Source organism: Brachypodium distachyon, chromosome 1 (assembly GCF_000005505.3).
Source record: "Brachypodium distachyon strain Bd21 chromosome 1, Brachypodium_distachyon_v3.0, whole genome shotgun sequence".
Classification (NCBI taxonomy): domain Eukaryota; kingdom Viridiplantae; phylum Streptophyta; class Magnoliopsida; order Poales; family Poaceae; genus Brachypodium; species Brachypodium distachyon.
Window position 1 is genome coordinate 7,089,090 of NC_016131.3, and position 12,783 is coordinate 7,101,872.

At 49.3% G+C, this 12,783-nt stretch overlaps 3 protein-coding genes across 3 annotated transcripts; 2 read left to right on the plus strand and 1 right to left on the minus strand.

The window, feature by feature from the left end:
* The first annotated feature begins 617 nt into the window (after positions 1–617).
* Positions 618–2,415, plus strand: LOC100841379 (lecithin-cholesterol acyltransferase-like 1). The gene is made up of 2 exons (XM_003559418.4): positions 618–1,205; positions 1,283–2,415. Exons 1-2 carry the CDS (start codon positions 799–801, stop codon positions 2,205–2,207), a joined length of 1,332 nt encoding a protein of 443 aa, XP_003559466.2. The 5' UTR covers positions 618–798; the 3' UTR covers positions 2,208–2,415.
* A 795-nt stretch (positions 2,416–3,210) lies between these two features.
* LOC100825159 lies at positions 3,211–8,686 on the plus strand. Its single transcript, XM_003560210.4, has 3 exons — positions 3,211–4,159; positions 5,140–5,327; positions 8,011–8,686. Exons 1-3 carry the CDS (start codon positions 3,301–3,303, stop codon positions 8,431–8,433), a joined length of 1,470 nt encoding a protein of 489 aa, XP_003560258.1. The 5' UTR covers positions 3,211–3,300; the 3' UTR covers positions 8,434–8,686.
* Positions 8,687–8,840: 154 nt separating this feature from the next.
* LOC100826395 (ACT domain-containing protein ACR3) lies at positions 8,841–11,764 on the minus strand. The gene is made up of 6 exons (XM_003560213.4): positions 11,000–11,764; positions 10,747–10,792; positions 10,537–10,651; positions 9,636–10,429; positions 9,435–9,539; positions 8,841–9,353 (listed from the first exon to the last, which is right to left on the minus strand). Exons 1-6 carry the CDS (start codon positions 11,068–11,070, stop codon positions 8,964–8,966), a joined length of 1,521 nt encoding a protein of 506 aa, XP_003560261.1. The 5' UTR covers positions 11,071–11,764; the 3' UTR covers positions 8,841–8,963.
* Positions 11,765–12,783: the final 1,019 nt, after the last annotated feature.

Consider the following 12,783-nt stretch of genomic DNA (forward strand, 5'->3'; position numbering starts at 1 on the left):
CCCTTCCAAATTGAACCACCCATTTTGTTAGAAGTGCCAAATTTCTGCCACGTTTTAAACCATTTTTTTAATCTATAACCCCGATTTGCATCATATTTTATTTTTGGAGCTGATCTATCATGAAAAACGGTATGGAAACAAGCATTATGCAAGTAATCCAATGGGCCAATCATTGGTCCGTTTGATCCCATGCATCGCGGCAAGCCGCAAGCCACACACTCGATCGGCCTGGCGTAGCAACTTTCAGGCAATAATACAGGCAGGACAGGACTGGCTATCGCCCCATCAGGCATCAGCCTCATTCACCGTCATGTTATAAGCTTGGCTACTCCTCTCCGTGCTCCGGACACATCAAGGCGGCATCGATCGTGTCCGGCGATAAAACGCAAACACAGCGATAGGAGCGTAATTAAGCAGGGTTAGTTAGACACGAATAGCGGCATATCCAGTGGATACCCGTGTCTTTGTCCCCTCTTAAACACAGTTCACAGGTAGGCTACGTGAGAACGCTACGGATATGCTCGTACCGGAGCGTAATTAAGCAGGGTTAGTTAGACACGAATCACAGGGCAGCTGATCTAGAAGATTACCCACTTCAGCAAGGACGACGTAACTACCACTTCCCCCTGCGTACGTACATGTGGTGCCTAAAAGCCTTTTTCGAGCGGCTCCAAGCGATCCAAGACGGGCACTTGTCCAGAAAAAAAAGCTCAAGACAAGCGTCACCACACAAAGAGCGACCCACCAAATCCCAACTCAACGACGAGACAAAACAGAGTTAATCAATCGTATAGAACCATGGAGAGACGCCCATCACTAGTAGCCATGGTCGTGGTGGCCATGCTGTCGCTGAGCTCGTGCTGCTGCTGCGCGTCGTCGTCCGCGGGCGGCGGGCAGCAGCTGCACCCGGTGATACTGATCCCGGGGTCCGGCGGCAACCAACTGGAGGCGAAGCTGACGGAGGAGTACAGCCCGTCGAGCCTGGCGTGCCGGGTGTGGCCGCTGGTGCGCGGCCGGGGCGGCTGGTTCCGCCTGTGGTTCGACCCCTCCGTCCTGGTTGCGCCCCTCACCCGGTGCTTCGCCGAGCGCATGATGCTCTACTACGACATCGCCGCCGACGACTACCGCAACGCGCCGGGCGTCGAGACCCGGGTCTCCGACTTCGGCTCCACCTCCTCCCTCCGCTACCTCGACCCAAACCTCAAGTAATCCAATCAACTTCTTCTACTCCTAAATGTGCGAGGTAATGGCAATGACGTGACGGGGGGAATTTTACGCGCAGGCTGCTGACGGGGTACATGGACGCGCTGGCGAGCACGCTGGAGAAGGCGGCAGGGTACGAGGAAGGGCGGGACCTGTTCGGCGCGCCGTACGACTTCCGTTACGGTCTCGCCGCGCCGGGGCACCCGTCGCAGGCCGGCAGCGCGTACCTGGAACGCCTCAGGCTTCTGGTAGAATCCGCGTGCGCGGCCAACGGCGGCAAACCCGCGATCCTGCTAGCGCACAGCCTGGGCGGGCTCTACGCGCTGCAGCTCCTAGCGCGCAGCCCGGCCCCCTGGCGGGCCGCGCACGTGAAGCGGCTGGTGACGCTGTCGGCGCCCTGGGGCGGCTCCGTGCAGGAGATGCTCACCTTCGCGTCCGGGAACACGCTGGGCGTGCCGTTCGTGGACGCGTCCATCATCCGCGACGAGCAGCGGAGCTCCGAGAGCAACCTCTGGCTGCTGCCCACGCCGAAGGTGTTCGGCAACACGACGCTCGTGGTGTCCGAGTTCCACAACCGGTCCTACTCGGCCAAGAACGTAACGCAGTTCCTGCGGGACATCGGGTTCGAGGGCGGCGTGGAGCCCTACAGGGCCAGGATACGGCCGCTCGGGGAAGCCCTGCCGGAGCCCGGGGTGCCCGTCACGTGCCTCGTGGGCACCGGCGTGGACACCGTGGAGAGCCTCGTGTTTGGGAAGGAAGGGTTCGAGGCCGGCCCGGTGAAAGTGGCGTATGGGGATGGGGATGGGACGGTGAACCTTGCTAGCCTTGTCGGGCCGATCAAGGCGTGGGCTGACTCGCCGGCGCAGGTGCTCGAGGTTGTGGAGCTGCCCGGGGTGTCGCACTCGGGCATCCTCAAGGACAAGAGCGCGCTCCAGCAGATCGTCAGGATTGTCGATGCCATCAATCTCAACACCACGGGCTCGAACTATCTGCGGTCGTTTTAATTGGATTTTTTTTTTCTTCGGCAGTAGTTTTTGCTGGGAAGAAAATGTTGAGGTTTGCTAACTAGTAGCGGTTTCCACTAATTTGGACTTCGATCTGATCAGTGCATGTTTTCTTGCACGTTGACGAATTGTTGTTTTCTAAAAGAAAAATAAGAGACATTTTGTATCGGTGAAATTAAAACTTTAGAGATGTGAGTTCATTGCCCAATGCTTGTACAAGTTGATTTACAACCCGCCACCTCCCCAACCAAAAATAGAAAGTTACATGCTCTGTTTCTAAATATTGGCACATTGGGGGTTGCCCTAAGTCAAATTTCGGCAACTTGGATCTATTTAATATACTCCCTCCGTCCAACAAAAGATGTCTCAACTTTGATGGACTGAGGGAGTAGATAAAAACACCAACATATGTAATACCAAACAAATGCATATGATCATATACTCGCCCCGTCCCATATTAAGTGACAAAATATTACATGTATCTAGACGTTTTTGGGTATAAATACATTCATATTTAAGCAATTTGAGTCACTTAATATGAAACGGAGGAGTACTAGTAGTCCTGATAATACTAGTTTGGTATTGGATTGTTGGTGTTTTTTTTCCTATAAAGGTATCAAAGTTGATAAATTTTGACTTAAGACAACCTCACATATACATATTTAGAAACAGAGCGAGTACAACGTAAATCATGTCCGAAGAAATGACGCTATTTCAAACAAAAAAAAACCTTTAATTTGACAAATTTGATAGAAGTGAGGGGTTGGGCATTAATAATTGAGCTAAATATACTCGGAGCAGTACAATAATGGGCCCATCGAGTAGCCTCTCTTTTTTTTCGACAAGGAGGCCCATCGCATCCTAATCCACGACACCTCAGAATATTGAAGATGAGCTAAATCGAATAACCGCAGGGTAAATTTAGGCCGCCGCGAGGGCCGGGCCCAGTTGCAACCCAGCAGCAAGCCATACGTCCTTGTCCGGCTCCGAACCCGTCCATTTCAAACACGGACCCGAGAAAAGGGCTTCCGATTAAACCAATCCGAACCAACCCACCTGCCGTCTCCCCACTCGCAGCCGGCGATCGCCGGAGATGTCATGGCTCGCACGCTCCATAGCCACCTCTCTCAACATCCCCGACGATTCGGGGCCCGATGATGACCCCGACGCGGCCGTCGCCGCTGCCTCCTCTCCCTCTGAGCGCATCCCGCCGCCGCCGCCGCTCCCCCACCCGCTTCAATCGGCCGCGGCGGACGGCGTCAAGGAGGATCTCACCGAGCTATCCAAAACCCTAAGTCGCCAATTTTGGGGTGTCGCCAACTTCCTCGCGCCCCCGCCCGGGGAGGCCTCGCCCTCACCTTCGCCTTCGTCCGCGGACGGTCGATCCACCGCTGCGGAGACGCCCCCCGAGATTGCGGGGATCCGGAACGACTTCTCGGAGATTAGCGGGAGGTTTAGGACTGGGATCTCGCGGATCTCTACCCACAAAGCCGTGTCGGGATTCTCCACTATGGCTTCCAATTTCTTCGCTTCTGAAGACGAGGAAGAGGAATTGGAATTGCTGGAAGCGGTCAACAACGAGGGGAAGGAAGATGTGAGGTTAAATAAGGAAGCGAATGAGGACGAGGTGAGGCATGGGGCAGACGACGACGAGGTGGGGCATTCGTGGGAGGAGAGGGTACGATTAGTGGTGGGAGACGACGAGGCGAGACATGAATGGGAGCCAAGGGCAAAACACCATGTGGATGACGGCGTGGTATGGCATCAGGAGGCGGATGAACCCGAGTTGAACAATGAGAGGGTAAGACAAGAGGAGGAGGTAGAGGAGTGGGATGCGATTGGGATCACCGATGAGGTTCTCGCATTCGCCACGAACATTGCCAGTCACCCGGAGACCTGGCTCGACTTTCCTTTGCTCCCTGACGATGAGGACTGTGACGGCCCATTCTCATGTAATTTCTTCACCCCTCAGTCCTTGCTATTGCTTTCGAATTAGACAAAATAAAATGTCCACCAGTCAGGAGTATATGCATTGCAGTATTGTTTACCAGGGAGGATTGGGTTTCGGTGCATTTTACGATCTACCACTCTTCTTTATTTTGTTTGGAATCGTTTAGATTTTTCATGCCTTAATGGTTCACCAACTGTTGTTGAAAGTTGTCAAGTTCATCATTGGTTATATATGTTAATAGATATTGTGATTACTGAAGATATATGCAGTTGTCTTTAAATGCATTGCCCTTGTCACAAATTCATCTTCCCTTCCTCTTTTGCTGTGGGTCAACGTAGCAGGAAAAATAAGATAAACACATTGCTAGAAGATGGATACACAGTGGATAATTTCTGATGATTTTAGACCATATACCGGATTTGCGGAACATTCCGTATACGAATTAGTGATCTTTGTTCCTGATCAATTACCTTTGAGCGATCGATGTTGTATCTTCAACCCTGTCACTTATCCATGATCCCAGGGTCCAGGAGTGGTGCACGCTTTTCCAGTGAAATTTCATTCTTTACTGGTGATAATGACCATAAAGTCTTCATGAATTTGTTATGCCTATATCTGATGTGTAGCAATTGCATGGAAAATGATTTTTCTAACAACGTGGGCTTATGGTTTATCGTCAAAATTCACTGTATATGAAGGAAGTGGTATCCTTCGCAATTTTATGCTTTCATGGTACCACTTTTATTAGGTGTTTCCTTGATATAATTTCCACTAATCTATTGCGCAGTGTTGACTGCTATTGTAAAATTGTGCTAATGAAAAGGCATGTATTTGCTTTTCGTATTTTTTGTGAAACTATTCATATGTTTCACATGCTATTCTAATGCAACTAATTTATCAATCGCACCTCATTTTTTTCTATCAGTTTGTACATTGAAAGGTTTTGCTTAACCTTTTCAATAATCTTTTTCCCCCCTGCAGATTTTGACATGTCTGATGCTCAGCAAGAGCATGCATTGGCTATTGAGCACCTCGCTCCTAGATTAGCTGCTTTGCGCATTGAACTATGCCCAGTCCATATGAGTGAAGAATGCTTTTGGAAAACTTATTTTGTTCTTCTACATCCTAGGCTGAGCAAGCATGATGCTGAACTTCTGTCAACACCACAGGTAAATTACCCTCCATTCTTGATACTTAAAACTTATTCTTTATTTCTATTCCCAATTGTTCCAGAATCCAAGCAAGGGAAGAAGTAGTGAAGTTATATGGCGCTGTGGTGTTTATCAATTATCATTAGGTCAGACATTGGTCTGGTTAAACAATGGTTCGCTGTTGACTAGTTTTAACATGACAGTGACCTTGCGACTTTCTTCTTCTTTTGGTCACAAATCTATTTGCATATGATGCATATTAGCAATTACTCCATGGGCTGCCAGGCCATAACATTTAGGTCAGATGCACTGGCATCTGGTTGTTAAGAGTAGCAATGCTATTCTCACTGAAGTTACTCTAGCCTATAGTCCATGTAAGCTAACCAACCCCAATTTTTGTGACTTGTACCATGTATATGGCGATTACTTGCTGTAAGCTGTTAGGTTATTGGATTAACTAGTGTGGTGTTAGCTATCCGCCACACTATTCGACACATGGGTTTGCCAGGTTTGCCTTTCTTAGGCTAGTGGTCGGTTTTTGCATACTTGTCGTGCACCACACTTTTTCTTATTACTGTAGATAACAATTTCCTGCCAAATCTTGTCCCAGTTGTGACGAACAATTTGCACAAAATTGCAGCTTGGCACGCATTTGGCATAATTTTATATGGTAAAATGTGACACCCAACTAACATGCCTATGCCAGCTCTTTTTCTGGTATGAAGCAATCACTTTTCATGATCTTTGGGGATTTGGAGTAACGGAGATTGAATCTTACCGGGAGAGTTTGATCTAGGATCTTGATGCCCTGGCACTGTTGAAGGATAAGACACCTAGGCTTTGTAGAGAACTAGAGACAGGGGTAGGGAGAAGAGAGAAATATGGGGGGAGTTGGGGCAATTTTCTGCTTTATTGATCTCATATGCCATATCCATATATAGGCAAGGCCCTAATAAATTCCATCTGAACTTGAACGGAAATGGATCTTATATAAAGGGGAACAAAACAAATACCAACTTGAGATAGATAAAGGCTTATGTTGAAGCCTAAGCCTTAGCCTGCAGCGGCATGTGGTCTTCCACATGACATTGGTCATCTGGTTTTTTCATCGCATTAGAATATTAGATGCATGGAGCAGTGATAATTTATGATGTTTCTTTTTCCATCAATTGGCACATTTGTTGGTAGACACTTTATCCAAATCAAGAGCATAGAGTTTATCCAGTTCCTCTGTTTTCTCAATACTATGTTTTCCCTAAATAATGAAATTAGTCAACTGTGAGCGCTCTCCAGATCAGAACAATCCAATGTTATATCTTTCTTTGGACTCTGCAATATGCATGAGAATATCTTGTATTTATTCTCTGCAGAGTTAATAAAATAAATCTATTACTTTTATCTTGTTTCGGTGTCAGCAACAATCAACATTCAGTTATTATTATTATTATTATTATTATTATGATTATGATTATGCTATTATAGTGCTATTAATGCTCAGTGATGTACGAGACTGGAAAGGTTAGCCTTGATCCAACTCTTATTGAAGCTAGCTGCTACCAGATCTACCTCTATTGACAAGTGTTTGACATATCTTGGCATACTCCTTGGAACTTCTCCAAGGAAGTGATCAATTCTAGAAAATCACATGGGGGAATGATTAACTGTTCCCTCTTGAAATTGAGAGGATTTGGAACACCATTGATTTTTGCATATCCATGCTGTGTGTTGCAATAGAAAATATATGCGCTATATTTTGCAGCGGAGCAATAGAAAATAAATTTACATGATCTAGCAACATCCATTTACTTCTACAATTGGATTTTTTTTTCTTGTTTACATAATATAATCAGGATGGCGCAATTTCTAATTTCTACACTGTAGGCCACATCCAGATTATAAACTTTTTCCATCTCTTGGGCGATATTTGTCTGATGTGTCCTATTCTGCTCCGTGGTCCTTCACTGCAAATCCAACCAACAGGCATACCCTCCCCCTAACGGTTATGGCTGGTCTATTGATTCTTAGATGTCAAATATACCTTTTGGCTACCTTTGTTTAGATTGTCTTGAAATAATTGCTGATACTTATAGTCTGATTATCTGAGAGCTACTGGTAGCCTGATAATTGAGACCAGTGGGTTCATGTGGATCCTGCTGGCTTCTGCATAACAGGGTAGGATGCATGCCTAATGATGTGTAGTCTGCGATAGTTCTATAAGTTTTTTCTGTGAGATTCACTAAGCAGTGGTAATACTGCAGAAAGAAACTGAAAGTACGCACTCTTTATCTTCAAGTTGATGTTGCCTTTTGTTGTCACAGCTTTCTCCTGCTAAGGTGCTATAATGTCATTTAATTGGCTGTGATGAGTTAATATTGATGTGCTGAGGTTTTATAAAATTACAAATAACCGAACTGATTCTTACTTTTCTCGTTTGGTTGATATTGGGTAGCAGTTAATATCTAGTACATATCCTCTCAATGCATCCTGGTTTCCACATTCAGAAAAAAAGAGTTTAGGTACAGGGCAAGGTGTTATATTAGATGGTAAATTTCGAACTAACTAAAAGCAACACCAGAAGTGTGAAAAATAAAAATCTCTAGCCTGGAGTCCAGTTTGTTCCTCCATTATAATATGTTTTCAGAACGATGCAAAAGGAAACATGTCCCAGTAGGTAAGCTAAGCCCAGTTCTTGTTCTTGCAGATTGTGGAAGCTAGAGCAATGCTTATGCAATGTTTGCAACACAAGTCAAAGCATGAAACAGAGCATAGAGGCAGGGATGATTTTGGAATGCATTCAGAAGAGGACGCCTCTAAACACATCACAGAGGCATTCCCATATATGCGACAACAATCAGCTGCTGTCATCCCGATAACAGATTGTGAGATTGAAAAACATCCTATCCAAGTAACTGAAATTGCAGTGGTGGACAAATCTGTCATCAAAGAACAGCTGACTGAGGATGTTACAAAGACATCCAATGTTTTGCAAGAAACCTTTGATGACGACACAGATGATTGGTTTGATGAGGAGGCCGATCTTGCTGGGCACAGCACCATTCTCATAGGCGATGAGGAAGATGTATCATTCAGTGATTTGGAGGATGATGATGATGATGTGAAATGATTATAATTCCATGCAACTTCAACATGAAAGTTGGATACCAGTTGAAATTGTTTGTCAATAGAATGGAAGCTGTGGCAATGAAAAGAAAGCGGCTTTGCTTTTGTTATGACCGGCCCGGTTGGATGTAGTGGTGTGATCATATAGTTGGGTTGTCATTCACCAGCATCATGGGCTTGTAATTTTATTGGTAATCTCGTGTACATAAGCACTCGTCATGTTACCTGTCAGGTAATACAAGTTCCATTCGTTTGTTGATTGTTCAAGGATAGTGCGAGGGGAAGGCTGGCAAATTTGCGTTCGTTTGTTGATTGTTCAAAGGATGGCGCCAAGGGAAATAGGCGAGCAAATTTGCATTCGTTTGTTGATTGTTCAAAGGATAGCGGCAAGGAAAAAAGGCGAGAGAAATGTATTTTGCAATGACAACATTACTATTTACTTTGTATATACAAAATTTTACTGCTTTCTTGCGACACCTCGTATCCAAGAAAGCACTGGAATGCAACTGGTCAATCGGTCTGGCAAACAGTTTTCTAAGACCTGATGTAGCCAAAGTTATTCGAGAGCTTCCCAAGATGCGACCACAGGAGGCTCCCAAGGGAGGATCCCGAGCCTTCCTGCCCCTGCCCCGCGGCAGCCGGCTGCACCGGCACGCTGGTCTTCCTCACCGGCGGCCAGCCAGGCGCTTCCTTGGCCACCTCGAGCGAGATCCCCATCTCCCCGACCCTCGCCCGCACCGCGCGAACCACCTCGGGCCGCACCTCACCGCCGGAGTCCGTGACGAGGTAGAAGGTCCCGACGGCCTCGTCCTTCTGCCTCTTGAGCTCGACCCTGAGCAGTGACAGCCCGTGCTCCCGGAGTATCCTGGTGAAGTCCGACAGCAACCCCGACCTGTCGGCTGCGCGCACCTCCACCCTCACGCCCTGCAGGCCATGCCACGCCATCTTAGAAATGGGCACACCCAGCAATAAAAATACACGACTCATAAGAGACATGGTGGGTACATGAGATGCCCTTCGCTCCACCGCGGCGACGAGGCACCGGGAGACCTTCTGCCGCTCGGCGTTGCTGTCCACCGTGCGCCCGTCCTTGTGCCGGATGTAGTATTCCTGCAGCGTCCACGCGCACGCCAATGTCAGTCGTGGCAGTGTTAACGTCAAAGGCATAATAGTGCTGGCATCGAGTAGTAGTGTAGTAGTACGTACCTGGATGGCGAGAGGGCCCTGGGAGCCGACGGTGGCGTGGAAGACGACGTACTGCATGTCGGTGAGCCCGCAGACGGTGTCGAAGAGCAGCTTGGGCCGGTCCCGGCTCGTCATCTTGACGACCGCGTAGCCCCTCTCCTCCCAGTTATCGATGGTCACGCGGGTGTCGGCAGCGCCACGGCGCGCGCCGGACCGGCGCGCCGCCATCAGCATCATCGTGGCCGCCCTGACGTCGCCCATGCTGAAGTGCTCCTCGTCGACCGGCGTCGGCGCCGGGCCTGACTCGTAGTCCCGGTCGTCGTGCATCAGCTGGTGCAGCCTCCGCTCCGTGTGCACGCGGCCGGGCGCCGGCGCCGACATGCACACCCAGCGCCGCGCCCCGGACACGCTCTCGCGCGCGTCCACCACGGCGCTCACCAGCCGCTCGATGTGCGCCCACCGGCTCTGGTGCGGCGGCTGCGCCTCTGCCGCGGCCGTCATCGTGACGTAGAGCACGCCGGCGGCGCGGCCGCTGTGGGTCCAGGACTGGCCAGAGGCGACGTGGCAGCCCTGGTCGACGAGCACCTGGGTGATGGACGACAGGAGGCCCGGGCGGTCGGGGACCGTGAACTCGAGGGAGGCGCAGTCCGACACGTCGGGCCCGCCAGGCCCGACCACGTTGCCCAGGCACGTGGTGAACTTGGGCGACGGGCCGTGGCCCGGCCGCCGCTGGAACGGCACCAGCGCCTGCTGGATGAACCCCGGGAGCGACGGGTCCGTCAGCTTGCGCCCGATCTGGTCAGTCACGTGGAACACTGCATTTGCGCAATACCAACCAAACCGAAAAAGAAAAAGAAAATTACAGAAGGCTCCAGGATATCCGACGATCTAAATAGAAAAAGGGAAAAAAAAAAGTTCTTGCCGTCCATGAGCCAGCCACCGTCGGAGGAGATGTAGGACTTGGAGATGACGAGGTCGAGATCGGTGAGCAGCTGCACCATCTCCAGCAGCACGCCATCCCTGTTCACGCTATCAACCTGGAATACAAAAAAATCAACACACATTAGAATCAAATCAAACAGATCGAATTACACAAGGCAGGCATCTTGATCGAGCTGTTCGCGAAACAAACCTTAACGAGCGTACAGTCCTCACGCGTCTCATTGTCGACGACAACCCTGCAGTGAGCCACGCACAGCTGCTCGTCAATAATGGCGCCGGAAACACTCGAAAAAAAACAATAATTTTTTTTGAAGGGAACTTCGGCGGGCTTAAAGCCAGCCTGCACAACTTTATGAAAACTCAGAATTTTTACAAGATTGGGGAATGGGAATATACAAAAAGGAGCAGGCAGAGATGAATTGAAGGCGCGCGTGCGTGCGTACCCTGGGGTGCCGAAGCGGTCAAGGACCGGATCGAAGTCCGGCTCGAAGTAGGGCCCGGAGACGTACTTCATCGTCGACTCGCCGGCGGAGACGAGATGCTCCGGGAGGCGCGGCTTTCAATTCACGGACGCAATCGCCTCCTCGATCTTTCTTAATTTCCTTTCCTCGGCCTTATCTGCTGCCTCCTTGGTGACAGGAAATCTACTGGGAATCGGAAACACGGTAAGAGGAACAGATCCAATCTGGAACGGGCCGGAGCCTTCCCGGAACAGAAAAGGAAAAGCAGGGGCAGCACGAGGAACGCGCCCCATGTTCACATGCATGGGCCGGGACGCGGCCACATCGCATATCGATTTTCGCACGGAGGATTGACGCTGAATGCGGCGAACAGAGCAAACGGGATTATATAGGAGGAGATTACCTTGGGGGGGGGGGGGGGGGGGGGGATTTTGAGGCGACGGCGAGAGGAGAACGAGAGGGGGCACGTGCGGGGCGCCTCCTGGTTTTGTGCTTCGACCGATTTGCTGCTCTCGGTTCTTTCGGTCTCTCTCTGCAACTCTGCGAATCGACGACGCTTTAGGATTCGAGTGTCGAGCGCGAATGGCCGCCGCGACACGTCGGAAGGGCCGGCGGGGGCACGTGGCGGAGGCGGCCTGATTGCTCGCGCCACCCTTTGTCCGGGTTCTTCTCCGTGCGGTTTTCGTTTTCGTTTTTCTCAGCTTCCTCCTGGTCCGGAGTTCCTAGTCAAATTCCATCGGTGCTGATTCGGACGCGCGTCATTTAAATCGGCATAAATTAGCCAGCCAGAGTACATTAATCATCCAGATACTCCCGTCCTTCGTCCTCCGAGTTTGTGGGTGCCCTTGGTCCTCAAATCCCATGATTGTTCTTTTTTTTTCTTTTGAGATAATAATAATGCATGGTTGTTGATAAACCAGGTGTTTCGAGATTCCTCCTAGATTACACTTTCTATGTGGTATTTTACACACTAAATGTGTGTTTATATCAATAAATATATGTTGAGAGAACTTTCTGGCATCGTGCCGCGGGATCGACTCGTATGTGGGGCCCACCGCCTCCCTCTGCCTTATCCTCTCACCAGGGCCGTTCCAAAGATTCTCAGAACACGTGACGAAACTAGAATCCAGACCTTTAATAATGATATTAAAATAATGATCGATATATCGCCATGAATCAACCTCTCCCGTCTCGAGAGACTCAAACAATCCAAATTATCTAACCAACAAGAAGTTACAAATGGCAGTAAATCAACCCAAAAAGATCTTACTGACCGTGTGGCCACATGGGGGCGATTTCACATAGAACACAATTTACCAATCTAAGTTCTGGAGTCTTGTGGCGATTGATCAAGCTTTCGTGTCGAGGGGCGTTTACCGGTTGAAAATTTTGGAAAACATGACAGTCTGCGTTGCGTATGGTTGCTCTACCCTATCTGATTTTCATGTCATGAATATCTTCTATCTTGAGTCCTATGATCTCATTGAGCGACGGTAATCTTGGATCGGGCCTATTTGTTCTATACAACACATATATTACATATCGACGAGATGGAGGGGGGACAGGAGAGGGGGGGGGGAGTGGCTATCGACTTTGAACGGATCTAAATTCAATGGTCCGTCCTAGTCGGGCCTTGTCCCCTAGCCTCGCGCTCTGGGTAGCTTATCATGTCCAACCACTGTTACCGAATTAGACTCTCGAAGCCACTAATTAATTTGCTCCGGTGAAGTCCGGCCTCACGGTAAACCTCCCTAACCTGTGAGGTC